This window comes from Dermacentor variabilis, chromosome 7 (assembly GCF_050947875.1).
Source record: "Dermacentor variabilis isolate Ectoservices chromosome 7, ASM5094787v1, whole genome shotgun sequence".
Taxonomy (NCBI): Eukaryota; Metazoa; Arthropoda; class Arachnida; order Ixodida; family Ixodidae; genus Dermacentor; species Dermacentor variabilis.
Window position 1 is genome coordinate 85,827,173 of NC_134574.1, and position 27,683 is coordinate 85,854,855.

Here is a 27,683-nt window from a genome sequence, read left to right on the forward strand (position 1 = left end):
GGCCTCCTCACTTCCTTGCTGTTTCTCGGAATGTGGTGACCAAAGTAATTTTCAGCTAAGCACAATCACTTTGAACTAGTTGGCTGCCGATAGTGAAAAGCATACTGAACAATTACTGGCAGATTCAATGCCTCAGGCATACGTAATACACAGAAATATTAGAAACGCACGCATAAAAATCATGCGGAACATTACCAGCAGAGGTCCGAGCGTCGATGCACCACCGCAGTGATTTGAAATGCTCACTGGAAGAATAAAATTAGAACTCGTCTAATGTAACAAAATGACGTCACAAGCGTTGCCATGATCGCATATTGGAATGTTATTGCACGCCACCCCAAAACTAGGCGTACTTGGCTCACACTAGTCTCACTCATATTAGATAATGTGAAAGAGAAATATGACTTGTAGCTTTTCTCGTATTTGTTTTTCATTTGAGCATGACTGTATATATAACAATTAAGACTGTTCGGACGCGTCTATAATGATTAACTATCTTTCTGTAATATGCTTTTGGAACACTACAAAATAAAATATTTTGGCCAAGTTTATTGCAACGCATGTCACAAAAATAAACATCACGAGCAGGATTTTCATTTTGCGTGGATCGGGGCCCACCAGATTTTGGTCTTCGCAATTGGGTATTTCCATCTGCCACCAGTTGAGATGCCGTTTCCACATCTGCGAAAAAACAAGAAGACATGGGTGCAGTGTATGTTTCTATTAGGGCCCTTTGGCATGCCTCCTCCACTCCCTGGCGCTTTCCTACAACAGAACACAAGGCTGTTAAGAAACAGCACAACAGCATCACAGAAATTAAGCAGGAAACGCCATATAGGCGTACATAAAAAATATTCCTCCTTCAAGAGCAACTAGCATTACTTTCGCTCAAAGCCCAAACGTTATTCTTGGAGGACGTCCGTGGCGAACATCTTTAGGCGAAAGCGGGAAGAAAGGGCCACAATATTTTATCACCGTAAGGTTTCGATTTTGTTTATCGACTTCACATTTTCTCTGCTTTCTGCTAACTATAATAAACACCAATCGGGACAGGGTTGGCAGTTCTGTCTTTCCATCTAGATATTGCGCTTGCTAATATTTTCTTAGCCTTATACGCAACTGGGCACTGGGTTTCTAACAATTTACGCTACAGGCTAACCCTCTCACCAAAGAGGCACTCTTGTCGAGAACGTGTTGCAGATTGGTCACAATTTCAAAGTGAGTTCTTCGAATTGTATTGTCTTTTAATATGTCTCCAGTTGGGCAGGTGGCAACTGAGCAGATCCATCATTTGTGGGGAACGAGAAAGAAGGCGGGAGAGAACGTTTGTCGTCACCCTCGAACACCTGCCTAAAGCTCGTTTCACGGGCGCTGTGCGCAGGCAGCGTTGAAGTAGGGATGGTACGCGATTACACAAATATACCGAAGCACATTGGACTTAGGTGCACTCATGAAGACTCCCTAGACTAAGGTTACGCCAGCTGAAGTACGTAGCACGGCAAGTTATCGTAGACAAGGCGTTAAAACACTGTCCGCTACCATTGACGACACCCCTTTCTGGGTACTGCTTAAGTGCCAAACTTGGTGGATGCCGGAGGCGGCACGATGTAGCAGAAAACTTCGACATAGCTATGCCAAATGGGTAGAGTATCTGTCTGCTGCGCTGGGGACAGCGGGATGGAGCCCTAGCACCAGTGATGCCAATATTAGACCGCCTAAATATTTAAAACCTACGAGCGTTACTGTCAGAATTACTAAGTGAGCTACTAGTATGGGTCCGCCATATATAATAAACCTTTAGGATGTCTGATTTGCGTCAACCATAACAAGAAAGTAAAATTAGGTGGCGTGAACGAGCACAACACCCGAAAATTGAGATATAGCTCGGTGCCCCAAAGCTGTTTCCGAGTGAGCCGACAAACTTACCTGGAAGAAGCAGGGAGGCTCTCGCCGAAATGGCGCCTGTCCCCTGGCGTCATATATCACTTAATTTCTGAGTAACGCTACCCTTTCGGCGGGTTTTCAACCATGCGACCACCTTGGCACCAGCAATCTCAGTGAAAGCTAACTTTGAGGGCACAACCAGCGATCCATAAAGCCTTATTTAATTACCATCTTTAGTTCGCATCAAAAGTGTAGAAAGAGATCTTTACTGATGCACCACAAAAATGTATTGTTTCTTACTCATCCGGGCCATCCTGAATATCGGTGATGTGACATACGTTCCATATTGATAAAATATGATGTCAGCTTCATGTAAGCACACGTAGAAAATAAATAAAAAGAAAAGAAAGATGTCATCAGTGAAGCCGTGAGCTCGTGACCTTTCTTGCCGATTGCGCCTGACGAAGCTCGACGAAGTACTGCTGTAAAATACGATTATCGAAACACCTATCCGCAAAAAAGTTTTCGTTTTACATGAACAGGGCATTCAAGAACTGAGGATACATATATATGAAAGTGCTTTAAAGGTAGCGGGGATAATCTTAGTTAACTACTTCGGAGTCTCAAAAAAGATGCTTAGCGCTCCCGCACGCTGCGTTGACTTTTATGCAGGCTTTTTATGGCATTTCTATATATGTAAGATGCCGGAATAGTCTCACCTCCAGAAGTTTTTATAACGTGTCCCACTTGACTCTTGTCTGGAAAAGAGATTTGAGGAAAATTACTTCCGGGAGGCCGTAGTATGGAGCTGGATTTGCTTAGCACAAATACTGTATACCTAAGCAAATTAGTGTAATACCAGCTCATTTCCAAACTTAGGCGACCCCGTGCAGGAATAGATGACGTCCATCCAAAGAAGCGATACCACATGTTTCTTTGTGTTTATCAATCCCTTTCTTTCCACGCCCACAACATTGATATATTGCGCCCAAATATATGTCGGTTCTTCGTACATAATAAAACTCACATGTTAAATCAGAGTCATGTCGTCAAAATTGGTGCGTTACTCTCCGGCGTCTTTAAGCGCTTCGATGCGTTCGTACGTGCCTGTGAGCCAATGAGTGCTTTAAAAGTTATAACACGTGAGCTACCGCGAACAATGGAGGATATGTTCCGGTGCAGGCTGCCAGAGGCATGCAACACATCCTAACAAATCCAAGTCACTGCCATGGCTTCGATCTCGTCTCGCTTCGACCCGTCAATATAAAGAATGATGCTAAAGGGAACGGAACACGCAACGTTTCAAATTTGTTCTGAATGTGAGACGAAGATAAGCGAAACTCTGTCGCACCATACACTTTCCCAGAAAGAGGCAAAATATGTGAAAAAGCAGGGCTCATTTAACCTCAATGGTGCATACTTGGACTGCAATGTCCTTCACGGCCACGACGATGTTTGCGCTTAAAGGGACACTAAAGGCAAATATGAAGTCAAGCTAAGTTTCTGCTCGGGCCCTACAATTTAAGTACATGTAAAAGGAGAATTTCTTTTTCTCGGAACAACTGCACCAAATTTGACAATGTTTGTTACCTTTGAAAGAAAAAACTTGAATTCTAGTGACAGCTGGTTTCGAATTTTTCATTTAGGTCGTCATTTTTTTTAGTAAAAAGTGGCAAAAATTCCAAATTGTCAAAAAACAACACTATCATGTTTACAATTCTATAACTAAGCAATAAGAAATTATATCACAATTCTGTGAATTCCATCTAACAGTACATCTAAAGCGGACAACATTGATATGTTAAAAACGAATCTCAAAAATAATTATTAATATGGCAATACAGCTTTTGCAGTACCCGTGTACCAAACGTAACAAATTCACATAAGATACGAATTGACATATCAAATGTGTCCGCTTCGAATGTTCTAAAAGGTGGTGTTTACAGAACCGCGATACCTGTGCTTGATGCAGAGCTATTAATTTGTAAACTTCTAGGTTCCATTTTTCCGACCTTTCAAGTTCTTGAAAAGTTTTTAAACAAAATTCCGGCCTAAATCAAAATTCCGCTTGATACAGTCACTATAATTTAATGTTCTCTCTCAAACGCAACAACTTTCATTAAGATCGGTCCAGAGTTCATCTCAGAAAAGTGTTTCGGCGTTTTACATGTATTTGAATAGGCCGTGTCGCAGTTGGGCCCGAGCTAAAGCTTCCTCGTAAGGCTGACACCGAAAGAGTGGGAGCACAACGCACAAACCATCACTTACGCGTAAAATTTGCAAGTTTAATTCCGTGTGAAGCTGCGAAGTTACAGGCGAGTAAGCGGTGCGCGTATCGAAATGACAGTAATACGCCTGTCTATATATCCGCGCTTAAGCTTAACCATGGTTCACAGGATTAATCAAGGTTAACGCGAGCGCGGCTTGCCAATGCTACACGGACTCGGTTCAGCAAACCGATGCGATCACGTGATCATCATGCGTGCAAAATTGTTTAAACAAAGTTCGCGGTGTATGATAAAAAATATTAACGCAGATACATGTAATAAAATATACGCTCACTGCGTTAATACTGAAAGCCTTTAATAACTCAATAATATTGAGCAAATTGGCTATTTTAACATTAAGTCATCCAACAGTGGTTGGCGTAACCGGCGTAGCATTTACGAGATCCAAAGCATTTCATTGCGTTTCTTTTTTGATGTACGTTCTTGCGGCGTGTTAGCAGTTTGTGCTCATTATTTCCTCTGCTTCAGGTTACAACTGTCGCAAGTCCCGTAGGCTTTGCTGATAATATTTCACGTCGTGCGTTCTCCTGGGCTCAAGGGGTTTGTGTGTGTGTCAGCCATCTTACCTGTTTCTCGGTTTGCGAGAGTAAACCGAGATAGCCAAGATCGGTTTGCGGTATTCTTGGTTAGAGGACAAACTACGGTTACCTCTGCCGTGTGGTTAGCGGTCCCTGAGGTCAGCCGTAAACGTAGTTAACTTGACCTCGGTTAAGGCTGTCCGTGTGACAGGGGTACAAGATGCGCAGGCATCTTCTGCGCCCCTTCTGTTCCCGATCACGATGTACTCAGTTACCATATCGGGCTGGCTGCAACGGTACCCCGGTGTTCGCTTCCAGACATTTACTACACTATTCCGAAGTGTTATATCTTAGGAGGGCTCATCTATATGCATGTATACGAGTAAATACAACAAAAGAGAGAGAAATTGTTTTGCTCGGCAACTGCTGGAACTGATTTATCAAGACATGCTGCACTTCAAAGGAGTCGTAATGTAACGGCTGTAGCAGGAAGACTTACAATAATGGCCATCAATCCTTTTCCAAAAATTGGTAAAAATTTATACAAACAATAAAGTTGACCATCAAGTGTATAACTTCCTAACTCAACAAGAGTCGTTCTTTACAAGAAAGTATTGCTTCCAAACACACAGACAACAATTTATACATTGCAGTGTGTGCATTAGAGTACAGTTATTTAAAAGCTTAGCTGGGGGTAATTTTGTTCAATAGTCAATTATGCATGTAAATTGTGTAAAATATACTGATGTGTTCGAGCGTTCAGTTGAAAGATTCCAATGACGTTTTCTACCATAAGTAAACAATGATAATTTTGTATGTCCTCAAAAAGGAAATCCCCTGGTATATTTTAACCGTTCGCCGCGAGTGAATAATATAATGTAGGGAAGGTGAATTCCCTTTAATAAACCCAAGCAGCTAACGTGAGTCATTCTTCAATACTTACTGGAGCCAGTCGCAGGTCGATCGGCGGATACACGAGGTAAATACCTTTCCATGGACCTTTGGGCATCGTGATGGTAGGTACTGGGCCGACAGGTGGAGGGAAGCGAAACTTAGGCGGTGTTCCTAGCCCCTTCTTCGGTGGGGAGGTCTTGTCTCCACTCTTTTTTGCAGGTGGTTTTCCCAGCGCCTTCTTCGGTGGGGAGGTCTTGTCTCCACTCTTTTTTGCTGGCGGTGTTCCTAGCGCCTGCTTCGGTGGGGAGGTCTTGTCCCCACCCTTCTTTGCAGTCAAAGGTACGACCAGTTTCTTCTGCAGTGGACAATTAAATCTGCTTTAGGAGTATTCAGTCAGAAAAAGGCAAGCTCGTAGAATATGAAGGTTCACATGTGGATGAGTTGGTACGGTTTCATGGTAGAATGGGGGTAGCTTGCAAATTACGGAAATGAAATGGTAGAATAAGTCTCTGCGTTTTAATTTCATTTTCTCTCATCCTCTCGTGGTACCTTCATTTCAGCATAGAGAGAAGGAGTTTTAACGGTATGCTGGAGATGTTAGCCTGGCGTTTCTCCAGCATATCGATTATTTATTTTTTTAGCATTTATATTTAGCATATTGGGCATCAAAAGAGAATAGGTTGACTAGAGGAGTGCCCTCTAGCTTGCTCCTCAACATCGGGGTGTTACAGGCGGCATTCTCGAATACTGCCCTGATTTCCAATTTTACTATTCTTCTTAGAAATAAAAGAATATCTCCTAGATTCGGTAGACATTGACAAATATCCCGTAGATGGCCGTGTAAATGCCGAATAACGCAGAACTAGGCTTTAAGACTTGTTTTTACAGTCATTGTGGTATTGCAGAGAGAGAGGGAAATTTCTCTACCGAAAATGCAGAGTTATTATCCAGCGTATTTGCACCTGAATGCTATGCTGTAGGAAATAGCCGGAAGTATAAAAAGGCCCTATAAGAAGGCGGCCAAAGAAAAAAAAGAGGTACAGGACTTGTAATTTTATGTATATCAAGATAAGTGTCTGAGGTGATGAATGTAGGTAATGTTAGAATTTGACGGGTAATGCAACAAAAAAGGAACTGTCTCGCCCTCCCGGCCCTCTGAAACTGTTTGTCCAGCCAAGTTGTTTAAAACCGCCACAACGACTGAGGTGGGAATGCAATGCTTTATTGCTTTATAGCAATTGTAGTAATGGTAATTTAGAGTAATGATAGTAATTGGAGTAATGGTAGTAAGGGTAATTCTTACAGCCCATCGCTGCCCATAGCGGTGCAACAACGTTGAAATCAGTGCTAGGCTGGTTTGCAAGTGGCCATCGCCACGGCAGCTTGCGAAACAGTAAACATTACCAGGGAATGTGGGAGGGGAGCGCTACGGGCTTCGCATTGTTATCAGCAGCAACTTATCATCAAACAAGTGGATAAGATGCTTGTTTGGCGCTTGATCTCCATTGAAACACATGCGTTCTGTATGTTGAATGCGTGATTATAAATGATGTATGCATTGCATTACGCGGGTACGAGCCACTGCTTCTCGCCTGCTCTACCACCGGGGTCAACCCACATTTATGCTAACGAACGCGGACACAAAAATTGCCGACCATCGAAAGGCTAACAGTTTCGCTGTAATAAAATTAGTCTTCATGAGGCGCTGTGTGTGGTTCGTAGTTTAGAGAGCCAGCTTATTGATCCAATGCATAAGTATTACGGCAGAACTCATCTCGCGATGGCTACCGACGATAATGGCAATAGCACTTGAGCATTGCAGCGACAGACCGCACTCCCACGTATAGTCGTATTTCTGAGAATTTCGTTGCTTCAGCTATATGAAACATCCTCCGGCATTATCCCACTAGCCTTGGCACTTGCTTACCAAGACTACTTGTGCATGGTGACATGTCGACAATTGTGGGACGCCGATGCATTGGTGATAAAATGACGATAATGAAATCGGGATTTTTAAATTATGGTGGTGGTGTAACAACTACCGCGTGACCACGACGATGTGAGGGCATTAAGATGACGACTACTGTGTGACACCGGTACATTGGTGATGGAATGACGACAATGATATGGAGGATCTTTTTTTCATTATGGCGATGACGTAACGACAACCGCGTGACCGCGACGATATAAGCGCATTAGGATGACGACCACTGTGTGACACCGTTACATTGGGGATGGAATGACGACAATGAGACGGGTATTTTGAAATTATGGCGAGGGTGTAGCAACAACCGCGTGACTACCACGATACGAGATCATTAAGATGACGGCGACTTTATGACGCCGTTGCATTGATGATGGAATGACGACAATGAGATGGGGATTTTTAAGTTAACGCGGTAGTGTAACGACTACCGCGTGGCCATGACGATATGAGGACATTAAGATGACGATTGTGACACCGATGGCGAGACCACGGCACCATGACTATGACTGCATGACAAAGGACGCACTATAAAATCTGTCTGACAATGAATCGTCGATGGCGATGGAATGGCAACGACAACATAATGTTACTGAATGACGACAGCTTGATTACAACAGTGTGACAAACAGACATGACGTTGATGGGTCGGCGAAGGTGCTATGATGCTACTGAAGGGAAGAATATGGTGAAACAACAGTGTGACGATGATCGCATGATTACAACAGCGCGAGGACGATCGTTCACAACGATGGCATGATTAAAGTCGGATGTCGAGGTAAGAATGACGACATTGTAATGAGCACGATAGCATCACGACGACGGTGGGACAGCGAATGCATGACGACGCATATATGACGACGATGGTGTGACAACGGCATGATTTCAATAGGAAGAGTGTTACAGCAATGGTGTAATGATGACTGTATCATGAAACATTTATGACGACATTGCTGTGATGACGATGGCATGGCGAACACGGTCTGACAACTGGTGCACGATAGCGACCGTGATGAGGACCGCATGACAAGGTTGCATATTCGCGATTCAATGGCAACAGTGTTGATACGTTTACTTGTTCATCCTTATCGGGTGACTACGTTTTCGACGATCGCCGACTGTGTTCGCCGCTGTAGCCGTTCTTTGAGTGTAGCCTGTTCTTGAGGGCACAAGTTCGCCCAATAAAACGCTAGCTGCGTATTTCTCAGTTTGGCTGCTTTCTTCACAGTCACTACAACAGGACAATACACTGTCTGTCGCCAAACCTTGTGTAATCTGATTTCACGTATGAGTGACGCGAATGGCGTAGAACCTTGTGGAAGACACGCGGGTCCCAGCAATTACTCTGGAAAATTCTATGACTGATGCATGAAAAGCCAACGCGCTTGACCCGCTAATCAAATTTCCGACGATCGCCGACTGTGTTCGCCGCTATCGTTGTGCTTTGAAGGGAAACTAAAGGTCACTATTAAGTGAACGTGGACTGTTGAAATACCATCCCAGAAACCTAGAAACGCTTGTTTCGTGCCAAGGAGAGACTTATTTTAAGCGAAAATGTGTTCTGAAGCGTCTGCGTACCTCTAGCGCAGTTCAAATCGCCCGCCCTCCGATCGAGGAGTACTGACATCATGGTCTCATAGTGATGTTGCGCCATCGCTCAGTAGAATGGCGTCCGCAGACGGCGCTACGGCTTTTCTGCGCAAAACGTAAACGCGCGGCCAGCAACAGAGCCAAGACAGAGCCGGCAGCAGAGCGAAAGCGGGAGTATGGTGGCTTGTGGAAGGAGAAACGCGCGACCATAAGCTGGTACTTTATTCTATGACGCAAACTTCGACGCTCGTCGCAATGGACCCTGACAACGACAGATTGGCTCGCGATGCTGGGCTCAACTTCAGCGATTTGAGCACTGACGAACGCGTCCTGCTGCTGAGGGCTCACACTGCCGGCGTCGTTGCGTACTACGACGGCGGCCTCGACATCGGCTCTTCGGAGCGGGAAAGCAACGAGGGCTTCCCACGACATCGCAAGGACGTGGCATTCTCACTACTTGTTTGAAATGAAAGTTTCGCGAGCCAGGAGAACCCGCACAGCACGACGCGATAACGAAACTACTGAAACTCCAAAGCGTGCGCGGCGCAGAGTCGAGCGCGCAGAGTCGAGCGAAAACGAAACCTTTCGATCACCCATACTACAGAAGGGTAACGTCAAAATGTTATTCTTTCTTAGAATCGAATAGACGTAGACAAGTAGCATTTTCTTCCGTCTTATAATCGAATGAAATGATATTTTCAATACGAGTAGTTGAGTATTAGTAACACAAATTTTGAGGAGTGCTTTCGTCATCGGGCTAGTACCGGAATGTCGCTGGTCGGTCTCAAATCGTGTCATGCATTTACCTCAATTTCTCGGTTACTAAAGCTCTGTTCGCGATTATATTGACGCCTTAGACGTTCTAGAACATTGCTCTACCACTTTAACTTGACTTTCTGGTAACCTTTAGTGTCCCTTTAAGTGTAACTTGCTTTTTTGGGCGCTAGTTCGACCAATAAAACGCTACTTTCGCCATTCAAAGTTTTGATTTCTTCATCATCACTACCACGTGACATCTGGTGGAGGTGCTAGTGCGTCCGTCTACAGAATGACCCCGCAAAGCCGTGATCCAACCCCGAACCATGAAGACAACGCCACCGTTGACAAGGACCAGCGACTTGCCGAAGGCTGCAAGGACTGCCCCCGGAGTATGGACGTTTGTCTGAGACTACCAGGAAGATTGTTACCAAGTCAACGACCACAATGGCAGCGCCAGCGTCTCCCAGCCTAGGGAGCCACCTACCTACTGTGGAGCTTCGTCGGAGGATCCAGAAACCTGGCTGGCGACTTTCGAAAGGATCTCGGTTTTCAACAACTGGACCTCTGAGGACAAGCTGCGCCACGTGTACTTCTCCTTGGAACATGCTGCGAGAACGTGCTACGAGAACCGAGAGTCCCTCCTTATAAGTTGGAGCTGTTTTGAAGTAACTTCCTGCGCTCCTTCACGAGCATCGTCCGGAAAGAAAGGGCCGTCGTCCTATTGTAAGCACAAGTGCAGCTACCAAACAACAACATTGTCATCTTCACAGAAAAATGCGCCCCCTATTCCGCCACGCCGACCCGGAAATGTCCGAGAAGAAAGTCCGCCTACTCATGCTTGGTGTGAAGAAGGAATTTTTCGCCAGAATGCAGCCTAACCAACACCGTCGACGAGTTTCTTCGCGGCGCCACCAGCATCGAGAAGACACTGGAAATGTGGAACCGGCAATTCAATCGCCGCAGGAAATCAGCAAACTACGCCGGAGTTCAGTCACGGGCCACCGAAGACCTGCGTGAGACTATAAGAGCGGTCGTGCGGGAGGAGCTACGGAAGCAGTTGCCTTCATTACAGCCTCAAGTGGCTTCGATTGCCGACGTCGTACGTGTGGAGCTCCAACGCCAACTCGGAGTAGCCCCTGAATCGCCGCAGACTCAGCCCCAAGCGATGACGTACGCCGCTGTAGCCCCCTGTCACGTTCCCCCTCCACGCCCACGGCAACGCCCAATGACGCCTAGGTTCCGTCGTCCACCACCACCGGCGCCGCCAGCACGCCAACCCATCACATCGCATAGCATTCTAAGAAAGACTGACGTTTGGCGCGCCCACGACCACCATCCGCTTTGCTATCACTGTGAAGCCGCGCACATCTACCGCCCATGCCCTTGCCGCGAGATGGGACTGCGAGGGTTCGCCATCAGCGCGTCACCTCGCAGCAAGGTGAACGCCCACGTTACATCGCCGACTATCTAGCTGCCACACAGTGGAGCCGTCGATGACAGTGCCGTTCACCATCATCAGGCCGCTACCTGTCGCCGCAGCGCCGTCCACGCACTGGTCCAGCCGGGGGCCGGTCGTCAGCCCATACCTGGAAAACTAAAGGCAGCAACCCATTGAGGTACGGTTGCTGTTCGTCGAACTGACAAATATCCTCCACCGTCGACGAAAATGCCGTAATTACTTTTTCGATGACATATCAACGAGATGACACCATCCCGCCGAAGCCTGAAAGTAAATAATACGCCGATGAAAAACGACCTGACGACGCGACGTTCCAGCTTCAGTGCAAGACGACGTAGCCAGTATCCGACACAAAGACCTAACTGCAACGCAAGACAAAGAACCATCGATCTCGACAAGGTTGTCGACGGCCACGCAGTGACCGCCTTATTGGACACAGGAGTCGACTACTCCGCCATGAGTGGACCCATCGCCTCCCAGTTGAAGAAGGTTAAGACTGCATGGGCAGGCCTTCAAATTCGGAGCGCTGGAAGATACCATATAACGCCGACTGAAATGGGCACCGCAAGAATTACCGTTCCTGACCGGACTTACCCTGCCACCTTCGTTATCCTTCAAGAGTGCTCAAGAGACGAAATCCTCGACATGGATTTTCTGAACCAACACGGCGCAATCATCAACCTGAAGTCGAAGTCCATAACGCTATCCGCAGATCAAGCGATACCACCAGAAAGCTCTCGTAGTCACCAGGCCTTAAATGTGCTCGAAGATCAAGTGAGCATCCCGCCTCGGACCAGCAATATTATTTGCGTCGGCACTGGAACACCCGCTGACGTATAAGGCGTCATCGAGGGCGACCAACGTCAACTACTCGACTGGGAAGTTTGCGTCGCAAGAAGGATTCCTTGACTCCAATTATGGAAAGCTGAAGTGATGCTAACCAACTTCAGTCAAGAGTTCAAGGACATCAACAAGAGCACGACAGTCGCGTACATCGAGGAAATTGTGGAAACCAGCAATGCGTTTGTCTTCTAGCATTCTGCCGCATCTACCGCGACGACCATAGTTCCCGAAGCAGACTTCGACTTCAATCCAGGAATCACCATGAGCAAGGAGCAACAGCTCAGAACTGTTATCCGATGATACAAAGACTGCTTTTCGACGTCATCGAGGATTCGACAAACACCAGTAGCAAAGCATCGTGTAATAACCGAAGGGTGAGCTCGGCGACTCTTCCAGAGACCTTACTGAGTTTCGATGCGAGAACGTGAATCTATTAGGCAACAAGTCGACGAAATACTACTCGACGACATCATCCAGCCGTTGAAATGCCCATGGACATCTCCTGTAGTCTTGGTGAAGAAAAAGTATGGAACCCTACCCTTCTGCATTGATTATCGTCGACTGAACAAGATCACAAAGAAGGACGTATACACCCTCCCACAGATACACGACGCATTGGATCGGCTCTGCAACGCTAAATACTTCTCGTCGATGGACCTCAAGTCTGGCTACTGATAAATAGAATTCTACAAGAGAGATCGCGAAAAGATAGCGTTCATCACGCCAGACGGCATCTGTGAGTTCAAGGTTATGCCATTTAGACTGAGCTCGGTGCCTGCAACCTTCCACTGCGTGTTGGACACGGTTTTAGCAGGATTGAAGCGGCAGACCTTTCTTTTTCACTTGGATGACGTCGTCGTCTTCGCCGGCAATTTCGACGATCACGGTAGGCGGCTTCCGACAGTACTAGAGGCCATCAAGTCATTAGGACTCACTCTGAAGCCGGAAAAGTGCCACTTCGCTTACGACGAGCTTGTTTCTAGGCCATGTCTTCAACAAATCTGGTGTCTGCCCCGACCCGAAAAAGACAGCTGCCATCGCAAAGTTCCCACAGCCCATCTACAAGAAGGCAGTGCGTAGATTCCATGGCATGTGTGCCTACTGCAGGTGCTTTCTCAAGGACCTGCCGCGTATTGCTGAGCCGCTGGTACGGCTAGCCAAATGTGATGTCAAGTTCAAGTGGGAAACGCCACAGGCCGACGCATTTCAAGAACTCAAAAGACGCATGCCGTTGCCACCGATACCGAAATCCACACTGACGCCAGTAGCTTAGGCCTCGGTGCCGTCCTAGTCCAGAGGTAAGACGGACATGAACGGGTCATATCTTATGCTAGCCGGTGGCTGTCAAAAGCGGAAGGCAATCATTCTACGACTGAAAAGGAATGCCTCTCCATCATTTGGGCTAAAGCAAAATGCTACCCTTACGTATATGGTAGGCCATTCAATGTAGTCAGTGACCGTCACGTGTTGTGTTGGCTAGCTAATTTAAAGGACCTTTCAGGACGGCTGGTGCGGTGGAGCATCAGACAGCAAGGATGTAGCATCACTGTAACCTGCAAGTCCGGACGAAAATACTGTGATGCCGATTGCCTATCACGCGCCCCCATAGACTCGCCACCGCTGGGCGACGAAGATTACGGCGCCTTCCTTGGAATAATAAGCACGGAAAATTTCGTTGAACAGTAACGAGCAGACCGGGAGCTAAAAGACCTCATCGTGTATTTAGAAGGGAATACCGACGTTGTCCATAGGTCATTTAGGCGCGTATTGTCTTCGTTCACTATTCAAAACAACCTACTCATGAAGAACTTCTCACCAGTCCGCGCCAACTACCTTCTTGTTGCTCCGTCCGCGCTGCGTCCAGAAGTACTGCATGGCCTACATGACGATCCGACCGCTGGGTACCTCGAATTCTACTGGACGCTATCGACGATACAGGAAAGGTATTACTCGCCACGCCTCACCGCCGACGTCGCCCGTTACGTCAAGACATGTCGAGACTATCAGCGACGCAAGACACCGTCGACAAGGCTATCGGGATTACTACAGCCGATCAAGAATCCTTGGCGACCTTTTCAGCAGATCGGGTTGGATTTGTTGGGACGGTTTCCGAGGTCAACATCTGGAAATAAGTGGATCGTCGAGGCGATGTACTACCTGAGGCGCTTCGCTGAAACTAAAGCTCTACCAAAAGGTAACGCAGCTGAAGTGGAGAAATTTTTCATCGAGAACGTCCTGTTGCAACGTGGTGTCCGAGAAGTCCTCATCACCGACAGAGGAATGGCCTTTACAGCAGCGCTAACGCAAGCCATTCTGCAATGCAGTCAGACAAGCCACAGGAAGACAACTGCCTACTACCCGTAGATGAATGGTCTCACGGAGAAGTTCGTCGAGATGCTAGCAATGTACGTCGACGTCGAGCACAAGACCTGGGGTGCCGTCCTGCCGTACGTACACTTGGTTTGCAACACGGCGGTGCAAGAAACAACACAGATCACGCCGTTCAAGCTAGTTTGCGGTAGTAATCCGACGACTACTCTCGACGCCATGCTGCCGCACGTCTACGACGAAGAGAAACTTGACGTCGCCAACTCTCTCCAGTGTGCCGAAGAAGCCCGACAGCTCCCCGCCTGCTGATCAAGAACGAGCAGATGATCGACAGCCGACACTACGACATTCGAAGGCGCTACGTAGAGTAGCAGCCCGGCGACTGTCTAGTGTCGCAGCCGTGAAACTTGCGTGTAGCCTTTAAAACGCACGTTGTGCAGTTGCGTGAAACGCTGAGAAATACGTCATGCGCCAAGTGGGCTGCTCTCTGGCGCTTCTTTCCGGACAAGCTTCACCATCTGGTGGCGCTGCCGAGAACTCGCACGTGGCCTCCGAGGCAACAAGCGTGGCGCGCTGGTGCCTGCGAACTCCGAGAAATCTTCCCTGGCTTACCGCACAACAAATGCCACAAATTCATTACCCAAGTTGCAGAGAAGTTCATTGAAGAGCGTTATATACGTGGTACATTCAAGGCGCAACTTGCTAAAGCGTTGACGTGATAGCCGTTCATTGAACATTGGCACATACCGAGTGCTGTCATTGCACAGCTTACTAATGTGTCGGGTTGCTGCCCTCGATGAACCCTTGTGACGGGGTTTCGATTCTGCCCAGCGTCAGAAAAATTTAAGTCTTTTTCGCTATTGTACAGTGTCACATTCCCAGTGGCATATACTTAGCTACCAAAATCGGTGTCAAAGACGTTCCTTGAAGACCAGCAAAGACAGAGTGGAGTCAAAGTGTTTTGTCGAAGAGTGCCAGCTACCCAGTTCCGCAGAAGAATTTATTGTTGAAGAGTGGCCCCTATGTATACCTTGCCACATACTCAGAGAGCCAGATTAGTTCAATGGTTGGTTTTCAACTGTCAACAAAGAACAGCAGATCGACGCACACCCATTCGGGTACGCATTACAAATTTACTGAGGTAGGAGACAAAACGGTAACGTAAGAACAGGATAGATAGATAGATAGATAGATAGATAGATAGATAGATAGATAGATAGATAGATAGATAGATAGATAGATAGATAGATAGATAGATAGATAGATAGATAGATAGATAGATAGATAGATAGATAGATAGATAGATAGATAGATAGATAGATAGATAGATAGATAGATAGATAGATAGATAGATAGATAGATAGATAGATAGATAGATAGATAGATAGATAGATAGATAGATAGATAGATAGATAGATAGATAGATAGATAGATAGATAGATAGATAGATAGATAGATAGATAGATAGATAGATAGATAGATAGATAGATAGATAGATAGATAGATAGATAGATAGATAGATAGATAGATGCAAACATAAATAGCACCCGGAATGATAGCCCCTAGGTTGTTGCGCAGTTTTGATGGGCAAAGCCAGGGACAGAATAACCGTATCCATGTGAAAAGGCCTTGGTCGAGCTTTTCCATGCTTATTTGCTATCGATGTCACCCGTCTCAGTAAGTTCGTCGCTCATGCCGCAGCGTCACGACATGGACTTGTGTAGCTATTGCGAAAAAGACTTCTCATGTGTGCAACGTTAAGTTCAATCTGTTGATGGAGGGTATTCAGGTCCATGGGCAATGTGGCAGCCTTGCTTATAGCTCTGGGTCAATGTTGAAGAAAAAATGACAATCGCCTGAAAGTGGAGAAGTCTGTGCAGTTCATTGAGTACATAACGCTTCGCCAAAGCTGAAGCCTCTCGTCTAGTGGAACATACTCTTATAAATTTTATGTGGTCATAGCCACTGTGGGTTATTTCATCCGCAATTTCGCTACCTACTAGACTACAATCTTCTGGAAACCACTAAAACGCCATCGCACGTCCGGCCTTAGACGCCAAGTGGCGTAGGTATGCTAAGTCCTGGGCGAAACTGTGATCCTTCGGTCTAGTGCTTTTCGCACAAACGCTTGTCATGTTGCGTTCGAGTCTGTGAAAATTGCCCGTTCCGAATGAAGTTGTCATAGTACGTAGTTCATCGCTTTATGGGGTAACCATGTTTCACCGTCAAAGAAATGTTATCGCTCAGCGCAGGACGCGCCTGCATGTATCGGAAGTTTCTCGAATATTATAGAGGGCTGTATCCGCTGTCTGTTGTCACGGGACCTTCTGTAATCTGATTGTTCGTATGCGCGACGCCTATTGTGTAAAACTTTCTGAAAGATACGCGGCCACCACCGATTATTCTGGAACCCTTGAAGACTCATATATAAAAGCCGCCGCGCTTGCCCCGCCGACCCGATTTCGACGGTCGCGGACCGTTTTCCCCGTTATCACTGCGCTTTAAGTGTAACTTGCTTTTGTGGGCGCAAGTTCGCCCAATGAATGTTAGTTTCGTCACTCAAACGCTTACTACTGTATTATTCACTGTCGCTACTATGTGACAATATATTGTGTAGAGGAGCCGTATGTGCCTGGTAGAGGTGTACTTCACGCTCATGAAGGCCAGTGCTGTCTGTAAGAAGGCCGTTTGAGGCGTGTTCTTTTGGGACTCTATTCCAGGAATGTACTTTCGTATGTGCCGACGTTGCTGTATCATGGAGGGAACGGAAGTGGCATCATCTATGGCACCTATTTTGTGATAGTAAGTTAAATTTCGCCAACAGGTTGCCCGAATCCAGAATTGGTTTGCATTCAGGTATTACTCAAGAAATTATTCTTGCTTTGAACCACGTGCTTAATATGTTTGTGGATCGTTTCGTGAATTCGTAGCACAAACGCCGAGACAAACACGCCGGAAATTGTTCCTTGCTGCTTCCAAGCTTTCATGCTTAGTTGGGGACAGTTGCTGCTGAATAGGAAGACTATAGCGCAAAGAGCCATTACCCTAAATATTGATACAAAACAGCCGCCACAGTGTGGCTCCACTGAAGAGGAGGAAGGCGACGTGTTCCGAATGCTGTAAATAGCGTTCTGCATCAGCTACAGGCAACATTATTTGGTGGAGGCCTAAATTCCCCGTAGCCGCGATGGAGCTTCGCAGCAGTCGCAAAGCCGACAATGCAACTTTGGCTCCTACTTGGGTCATTCCATCTACACCAGCCTCTACGACTGGCACCACAACCTACGTCACAAGTTTTCCCCCTCGGCATCCTGGCGCTTTCACCGGAGTCGACTGTCCTGTTTTTGGCGAGTGGCTCCGCTTGTACAAACGTGTAACCACCACTCACATGTGGGATCCAGCTACCATGGTTGCCAACGTTATGTTCTACCTCACGGCACGCCACGGGCATGCTTCCAGACTCACGTAGAGAAGCTCACGAGCTGGGATCTCTTCAAAGCTCCGCGACCTCCTTGGCAATCCGTTTGGTCGCGAACTCAATAGAAATAAGGCCCTTGCCCCAAGCCGTCGACCTTGTCCTACGTGTTGTTCCTTCTCGACGTCTTGGCCCTTTGTAGCAAGGACGACACGAACACGTCGAGGACGTTAACGTTAGCCACGTCCTCGAAGGCGTTTCTGCCGACGTCGTCGATCTGCTCGATACTATCCTCAAGGAATGCCGCCGTCTCGAGAATGCTAAAAGCCTCCGATTACCCCAACACATCACACGTCTTCGTATGCCGCATCATAACTGAGAGAACCACCGTAGTTCTCTTCATCGTCATCGAGCTTTGCTCTCACGAGCCAATTCTGGGTCTGCATTTTTTCCCTACTCACTCTGCCCTCATTGTTTGTTCGGCTAGCTCACTTCCCCTTGACTTGCTTTTTCTTGCCGAGCCTGCGGACCCGCCTAAAATTCGTTTAAGCTGCATTGATTTTATTCGCCACCCGTGTGAATCTGTTACGCACATCGACTTGTTTTCCAGACCAACTGTAACTGACGGCAATTAGATGGTCACACCAATTCTGGTCATTATGCTTACACATGGTATTACCGTTTCGCACACTCTACTGACAATTACTGGCAACCGCTCCTGCCTTCTTGTCAATTTCGCGCTAACCGCGCAAGTCCTCCCACAAGGGATCTCATTGGCTGAAATTATCTCTGTGCAGAATGATCACGTAGAGCCCTTCATAGTCGACGCTCCTTGCAGCTCGGCCCATAACGCGGCGTCATCTCACGCCAGTGGCATCGACATGACAAAGATGGTTTCGTCTGACCTTACACATGCTCAAGCAGAAGCCCTCTGCCACGTTCATGAAAGCTGTCGCGACATTTTTACTTCGGCAATCACTCATTTTTACTGTAGACCTTTGCTCTCAGGGCAAACGTCCGTCGTGACAAATCGCATAAATACTATACATACTGTCGATGCAAACCCTACTTCCCGACGTCAATTTTGTGTTTCCGCGTCGGAACGAGTAATTATCCAACAGGAAGTTAAAAAGATGCTTTAAAAGGACATAACCGAGCCTTCCTTTAGTCGCTGGGCTTCTGTGGTGGTACTTGTCAAAATATACCGAACGTGATGCTTTTGCATAGATTATCGTCACCTGAACAAAATCGCAAAAAGAACGTTTACCCTTTGCCACGTATTGATGACGCTCTAGACTGCCTGTAGGGTTCCACCTATTACAGCGAAGCTGTATATGACTGGTGGACCCGTCCATCCGTGCGTACGTCTGTTCCCTGTACGCTGAAAGCTTCGGCGTAACCCCATGCGCATGTGCGAAAAAGAAGAGAAAGAGAGGTGCGCGATCGGCTGCGCCAGTAGTGACGTCGCTGTTCTTCATAGCTGAGCGCGCGCAGAAGTTTCTATCCGTATCCAAAATGGGTACGCCACGCGTGACACGTACTCCTTAGGAGCAGGCACCTTTCGATCAGCAACGCCGCGAGCACAGCCGGCAACTAGCTCGTCTACGTCATGCCCATGCTGCAGCCCGGGCACAAGAACAGGCTTGTGCAACCGAGTGCAAGCAGCCATTGCTTACAGCGGGTCCAGCCGCCTACCAAGCCGCCGTTTAATGAACTGTCGGGATTAACCCAATGATAAACACCGGGGCTGCACGTTTCAGCTACGCTGGTTAACCATCTGGACGGATCGCGAGGGCACAGATTTTTTTCTTCTATCGACCAACGGTACGGCTATTGGCAGATTGCCGTCGACGAACTGCACTGAGAGGAGGTTGCATTTGTTTTCCCTGGCGGTATTTATCAATTCAAGGTGATGCCTTTCGGTCTCTGTAACACGGCGGCCACTTTGGAACGAATGATGCACTCTTTGTCGCAGGGGTTCAAGTGGTCCACCGGTTTGTGTTATTTGGACGACGTCATCGTTCGGTCGCCCACATTCAACACGCGTTTCGATAGTTTTTCAGCGATTCTTGTTGTGTTCCGCCGAGCCGGTCTCCAATTGAACTCTTGAAAATGTCACTTTGCTCACCGCCAAATCAGCTTCCTTAGACACCTCGTGGATGGAAGACGCATGCAACCTGATCCGGACGAAATGGCCCTTTTGCACTTTCCTGTCCCGAAGTCTACAAAAGACGTTCGTAGTTTTGTAGGGTTCTGCTCTTATTTACGGCGTTTTGTAAAGGATCCATTTTGTAAAGATGACCTGTTTTCGTTGGGTCCGAATCATGCCGCATCTTTTTCTCATCTGACTACCCTCCTTACTACGCCTCCAAACCTGGCCTTCTTTGACCTGTCTGCCTCAACTAAAGTTCGAACGGATGCAGTTAGTCGCAGAATAGGCGCAGTGTTAGCGCCATGCCAGCCGCGGTATAATCGTAATCGGGTTATAGCTTACGCCAGCCGACTTCTATAACCCGCCGAGCACAATTATTCAATCAGAGAGTGCGAGTGCCTTGCATTGTGGGGGCGGTCACGTAGTTTCGTCCATACTTGTACAGAAGTTAATTCTGTGTCATCACTGACCACAACGCTCTCTGCTGGCTATCTTCGCTCAAGGGCCCTTTAGGCCTGCAAGAATATACCTTTTCCGTCGCATATAAGGAGGGACGCTTGCACCAGGATGCAGATTGTTGGTCCCGCTACCCCGTGGAAGAACCGGTAGATGCCGCTTCCGTCGCTCATGTTGTCTCTGTGTCACAGTTGCTTCAAATGGGCAACGAGCAACGCCGCGATCATTCGTTTCGAGCTCTCATCGGCCGGCTGGTGTCAACGCCTGGTGGTGCCGCTCTCTCTGGATGCTTCTCAAAGAGAGGACATTACACCACCGTTATCTTGATCCCCATGGCCCTGAACTTCTGCTCGTCATCCCATCACAGCTGCGTTCAGCTGTCCTCCACCAGCTTCACCATGCTTCTTTGGCTGGGCACTATGGCACCTCGCGCACGTAAGAGCATGTACGCCGTCGCTTCTTTTGGCCGGGTCTCGTCCGCTCCATGCGGCGTTATGTCGACCCTTGTGAGCATGTTACCGTTGGAAGAAGCCCCCCGCTCTTCCCCCTCAATGTCTCTGGTCAGTCAGTGATCCGCACTTATCTTTTTTCCCAGTGGGTCTAGACCTTCTTGGGCAGTTTCCTCGCTCAGGCTGCAGATATAAAAGAGTCCCTTTCGCTACCAATTACGCTACGTGGTACGCGATCACAAAAAGCCCTCCCGACAAGTGACCCTACTGACGTCCCTGATTTTCTACTCTACGATATCATTTTAGTGCACGGTGCTCCACGCCAGTTACTAACGGACCGTGGCCTTAGCTTTCACTCGGCAGTCGTCGAAGAGATGCTCCGCTCCTGCTCGAAAATTACAAGTTCAACACGTCATACCGCCCACGGTGCAACAGCTTCACAGAGCGTCTCCGCAGGACCATAGCCGACCCCTTTTCGAAGTACGGTGTGGCCGACCACCACGAGGGGGATCTTCATTTACCATAATGACGTTCGCGTACAATAAACCGCGTCACGACACCGCCGACTATTCACCAGTCTACCTTATATGCAGCCGCCAACCAGCGTTGCCCTTGGACTCCTTGCTGCCCTTGCCCGCACGTTCCGCCACTGAATACGCACACGACACGAACGCACGCGCCGACCACGTGCAGCACCTCACCCGTTTCCGTTTGCAGGCCTCACAGGACCAGCAGAGTCGCCTCTATGATTACCATGATCACGACGTGCACTTTTCTCCGGGTTCTCTGCTGCTTCTCTGGTCAGCCATCCGCCGCATAGGCCTCTCCGAAAAGCTGCTGTCACCTTACACTGGTCTATACCGTGTGGTGCGACAACAGATCGGTGTCACAGAGCAAGCCATCCGCGGCCAACCCTCAGCATCGTCGTCATCTGCAAGTGACATCGTTCACGTAGCGAGACTAAAGCCGTATCACACACACCTTTCAACATGGCTGCGTAGCCTAAGCAGAGGAATAGTGCCGGGGGTGATGGTACGAAACAGCCACCACAGTGTGGTGCCACAGAAGTGGAGGAAGAGGACGTGTTCCCGACTGTTATAGGGCCACTATCTTGGCCACAGTTCGCCTACGTGTGGATGTATTGTAAATAGTTTTGTGCGTTAGCTACAGGCAACTAAGTTATGAAGCATCTCCATCAACCGGTAGTAGTTCCACTACCGGAAAATTTCTGAGTTTGCAAAATGGGGGTATTTGACATTGCATCGAATGACAAATTTCATGTGCAGGAAACGCACAGAGTATGCACTCAGAAGTGCCGTGTTTGCCGTGATTTATTCGGTAATTCAGCGGTGTAGTCATAAACAAGACAAACGCCTAAAGGGAATGTTACATCACCAAACTTAAAAGCGGTTTCAGAGGCATATAAAGTGAGTTTTTGTGTGATTGTCACGATAGAACACTCAGACAGTGTAGCCGTAAAAGTAGGCAGTAACGCCCTTTGTATTACAGTGAAGTTTGTAGCCAACAGTGAAGTGTGAACCGTGTAGCCAACAGAACGCTTACTCTGCTTGACCTCTCTACCTTTCGTCCGTTATTCTCTCTTTTCTTCAGCCAGTGCGAAAGGCTTTCGTTATTTTCTTGTTTCTGTAGCTGTAGTTTTTCTTGGATTCAACAAACTAGGCCCGCAATAGTGTTTGTAACAAGAAAACTAAGAGAAACGTGCAATCCTATCGATTTTCTCATGCACAATAACACGCTGCTTTACCACCCGCTTAAGTTGTTTTTGGACATTCAAACACATGGGAGCGATCACATCCCCACTTACCTTAACATCGACGGGATGTCTAGCACCCATCAGCCTAACGCAGTACACCGAATAAATTCGAATGTGTTAAAAAATTACGCAGATTCCACGCACTGTGGGAATCGATGCAAACGAAGCTTTCCATGCTGGATGCTTTGATTTACGATAATTAGCGGTGATGTTGACCGCTAAGGCTTAAGTTCTTGAACGTTTAGGCTAACACGAGAGTGGTGAGTTGATGTTAAACATTACCTTGCGTGCACCACTGCTGCTTGGCTGCGCAGTACACAGAACAAACAGGGAGAGGTGTTTGCTTAAGGCGTTGTTGCGCGCCATATTTTATAACCTCTGAGAGGGTTGAGCGCTGTCATTACCTCACATGGCACATCGCATTGGAGCAGAAGTATTAAACTTGAATTAGATAATGGGCTGTGCCTGCCGAACCCACACTCGGATTATGAGGCACACCGTAGTGGCGGATTCCGGATTAATTTTGACACCGTGATCTTCTTTAACATGTTCCAAAATCTAAGTACACGCGCATTTTCTAAATTTGCCCCGTTGAAATGCGGCTGCCGCGATTGAAATCAAATACACGTCATCTAGCAATGCCATAGCCGCAAAGCAGACATGGCGGTCACAGAATTGTTGATTTGACGATCCACCACTTACAATATATATATAATAATATAGTATATGACGGTCCAGCACATATAATATATATATACTATAACCAAAGAAAGGAGCGAAGTTGTGCTTCTCATTTCTCTCTCTCTCTCTCTCTCTCTCTCTCTCTCTCTCTCTCTCTCTCTCTCTCTCTCTCTCTCTCTCTCTATGTATATATATATATATATATATATATATAGATATATATATATATATATATATATATATATATATATATATATATATATATATATATATATACATAGAGAGAGAGAGAGAGAGAAATGAGAAGTATATATATATATATATATATATATATATATATATATATATATATATATATATATATATATATATATATATATGGGGTTCTGGGAGTGTGATTAGTGAAATATACATGTGTGTAAATGAAAACAGCGTTAAGGTACCACAATAGCTCACCTTTTCTTCTACTGCTTTTCCGTAGGCTTTATCAGCTACTACCGCAAGCACGATCACTGAAATATACATCAAGAGCATAACCAAACTTCTTTTAGCACATAAGTTTATTCATGGAAGTCGGTACACCTTTTAATTTTACACTTTGAAAACACTTTAGCATAAGGATATCTGAGTTTTATTTAGCATATCAATAGCGTGATTCACAAACGTGCCGAACGCAAGTGTTCATGGTTGCATGAATCAATACAAGGAAAATATACACCCAAAGTTTTTTTTTTTTTCGCTGGAGAGGTGGTGTACTTGATCAACCCAAAGTGATACTGGGAGGGGAGCCACTGATAATGTTAGCTTTGCACTATAAGACACGATGAATGACGATTAGAGCATCGGCCCAAATTACGCGCATTTGCCACCAATATCTAACATCACATGCCTTCTTCATTATTCACGAAGCTATAGAACTTGCATTACAACCAACCTATTTACCGTCAAACAAGCGCAAATGAGCTCACATCGCCATTAGACTGTACTTCTTTTTGAACTATATCACGAAGTTTGTTTAGGGGCACGGAGCTTTTACATTCGTTATTTCGCAAATTAAAACGGCACTTTCCAAATGCTTGTTCTCCGTATAGCTTTGTAATGTCACTTTGTTAGGTGTTTCAGTGAATTGCGAAAGCTTGCGAAGCAATTGTGCAGTGTATTTAGAAAGATGTTTTTTTTTATTGCGAAAGCATTACATGTCTCATGAAGCGGAAAATCCAGCTTTACCAAGCCATGGTACCAGAAATGGCCAACGGCGCATAGAGTAAAAATACACTTCAAAACATGCGCGGATTCACGTCACATTTCTCAGGGAGGTTCCTGTACACAAAGTAAATTACTAATTTTGAAAAGACAATTTGGTACAATCGGGTCTGGTTGGGAATCTAACCCGGGCCTCCGAAGGGGGGAGGAAGGGCGAAGTCAAGATGAGCCCACTCGTCTTCGTTTATGAAGTTGTAAACATCATTTTATTCACTGCAATGAGAGCCTGTAGTTGTTATATTCTAAAGCGCAGTGTAGCTGTAGCTGATATCTGGAGCGCTGCAGGCTATACCGACTAGCGCAGCGGTTCCTGCCAGTTGGTTCATTTAATTCATGATCCCAGTTAATGTGCCATTGATCTTTACAACCACTGAAACAATTTCATATCTTCCTTCTTCGGAATGCTTAATATCGACTTTATGCATTCTCTGGATAATCGAGTATATTAAACTCGGAATCATAATCTCCACGCGTGCTTCAGGGCAAACGGTGGTCAACGTAAACATGGATATATTTTACTAGAAAAGAGCTTATGGAACCACCTACATTAACATTAGGCTACCTTGTTCTCGTAGGGAGCTGTCAAATTAAAATGAAAGCTGCGCCCATGCACTGACTTACCACAAAGGACGAGCCGCAGATTTCTAGGGCACCCCATATTCACCAACCTCTCCAGCTTCCACTACAACCTTTCGCGCTTAAATAAGATTTTGAACAAACAAGCAAAACACAACGCACGAAGAAAATGTAAACTGACCCCCGCGAAGTCCGCGCGGGCATGTTATGTTGGAATCGGATGAACTCCTTATATTTTGCGCCTCTAATTTCCCATCAAGATGGAGCCCCAGAAACTTACGAAAAAAATGTCATTCAACTCGTCTTAGACTCTCGAACAATTCTTATATGTGACGTGGGAACAAATTTACGTGCGAGCTTTCTTTGCCTTTTAAGTTTTTACTTCCATAAAATTAGTCTTGCACCATCGTCTTATATACAAAAAAATATATATATTTTGGCAGAGATAAAAGAATTCTTGGAAGAATAGAGGGACACAGAGCAGAACAAATCATAATCAAAGTTTGACAATAGGGTAACTGTGGCGCACCTGCGAGATTTTAGAGCAAGTGAAAACGAGCCACCCTGACAAGACAAATCCTGTGGCTCTTTTCTTTTTCCAAAAATGTGTGTGCTTGTTCGTCGGGTCTTCAAATAGCAAGCGATATTGATAGCACAATCAAAATTTAAATTGACCGAAAAGGCATAAGAGAAAGAAAAAACTGCGTACAGCTTATCCTCAGAAGGAGATGAGCCAATAACGTCGAAAAAAAAACGATATACATCTTCTTGGTCAGAGGTGTGGATGCTGGAGAACGTCTGCTGCTGACTCCTCGTCCTACAGTGACAGTCTATTGTAGTTAGACGTCATGTCAAAAGCCATCGGCGACTCAAAGTTCATTTTATCGAGGGAACTGGTTTACTAAAACAATACGAGAGTCGCATACAAAAAAGAAATCACGGCTTCCCTTCAAGGAAGCACAGAATGGGGGTTTTATCGCTCACTCCAATAAAAGACTATAAAATATAGTGCGATACCGCCTCCAATGACTGGTCTACCTATGCCAATTCTTTTGATTAGAACTAGGAGAGAAAAGACACTGGTTTTACTCACACAAATAGGCAGACTTGGTGGGCAGGATATTCGTGGCATAAAAAAGGGGGCGAATAATTCCATATACCAACGTCTTTTTCATAATTTAATCAAAATCTCTTGATAATTATGACAACATACAATGCCTGACGCTTGTTTGTCATACTGGGTTACGGCTGCAAAAGATTTCGTAGCTTGGAACTTTTTTCTCATCACGCACAAAGAGAACGACATAGCTTTCTTTATTTCGTTGGTTCTTTTTCACATAATTGAGAAATAGCTAGTTTTACAAAACTTGTTCTTTGGCTAAGAAACAGCAATCCGGTCAAATGTATAACCTGACTGACGAAGCTCTTGCCTTCATTTAGCAATATCTACGTACCTCCCATAGGTAAAATAATGCTGCCGTCTTAATGCGTATGTTCCTCCAGAGCATTCTATTGGGCTTCACACTCCTACACTCTGAGCGACAGAATATTAAAATTTGGAATAGTAAAATTTGGCACTTCAAAAACATTTTCTTCCGTACATATAATACATTGAACCATTTACTTACGGCCTATTCCCGCGGCATTGATGGGTCACATCAAACAGGAGCAGAAATATAAAGGTATCTTTTGCGAATTTATTTAAACCTGACGAGGGGGCGTTCATAAATAACAAAGGAGAGCATACTACGCCTGGTTACAAGTGCCACAACCGAAAGTGTGCTAAGAATATTAGCCAGTCTAGAAGAGCATAGTCCAATTCCATGGAGTACGAGATTTGCTACTCAATAGGTGCACTCCTGAGTTCCCGCATACCTCAAGCGTATACCAGCAGTACGTCTGCTTTGGAGGTTTAACTGGGAGCTAAAGGATGCGGGACAAAAGGCCAACTTACTCCACAAATCTATATATACTCTCGACAACTTACTCGACAAATGATATATATTCACAGGACGAGGGGTGCGTACGTCAGTTGCCCTTCAGTCGCTTAGAGGGACACTAAAGCGAACCAATAAATCAGTTTAGACTAAGGAAGCATTGTTTGAGAACCCTGCAGGCAGTCATTTAAAAAAATAGTTTGATTACTAGATGATAAAATGAAGGTGCAAGTATCAGTATTTGAATTTCGCCCCGAAACCCCAGCGCCAGTACGTCAGCATGACATCAGGGATTCCAAAGTATGTTTTCGCAATTGGGCCGCGTTGGCTGAATGAAGGTTCTCGAAACTTGCCATGTTTAATAATTGGTTCCTTCAGAACATAATGTAATCAATCTGCGCCGACATATATAATTAGCAGGCCCTAGAAGATG

General features: G+C 46.2%; 1 protein-coding gene across 1 annotated transcript; it reads right to left on the reverse strand.

Annotated features, from left to right (window-relative positions):
* Positions 1 to 529: 529 nt before the first annotated feature.
* Positions 530 to 25,525, reverse strand: LOC142587594 (uncharacterized). Its single transcript, XM_075698723.1, has 5 exons — positions 25,359 to 25,525; positions 23,931 to 23,986; positions 5,634 to 5,939; positions 2,604 to 2,642; positions 530 to 681 (listed from the first exon to the last, which is right to left on the reverse strand). The coding sequence occupies exons 1-4, from the start codon at positions 25,393 to 25,395 to the stop codon at positions 2,616 to 2,618; spliced, it is 426 nt and encodes a 141-aa protein (XP_075554838.1). The 5' UTR covers positions 25,396 to 25,525; the 3' UTR covers positions 530 to 681; positions 2,604 to 2,615.
* Between the last annotated feature and the right edge of the window lie 2,158 nt (positions 25,526 to 27,683).

What these genes read in the sequence shown, in the direction of transcription:
- LOC142587594 (XM_075698723.1), bottom strand. Translation starts at nt 25,395, where the DNA reads ATGGGGTGCCCTAGAAATCTGCGGCTCGTCCTTTGTG. An exon ending in TCTGCGGCTCGTCCTTTGTG is followed by an intron (nt 23,987 to 25,358) that starts GTAAGTCAGTGC and finishes TGTATATTTCAG; the next exon opens with TGATCGTGCTTGCGGTAGTA. An exon ending in TCGACCTGCGACTGGCTCCA is followed by an intron (nt 2,643 to 5,633) that starts GTAAGTATTGAA and finishes TCTCTTTTCCAG; the next exon opens with ACAAGAGTCAAGTGGGACAC.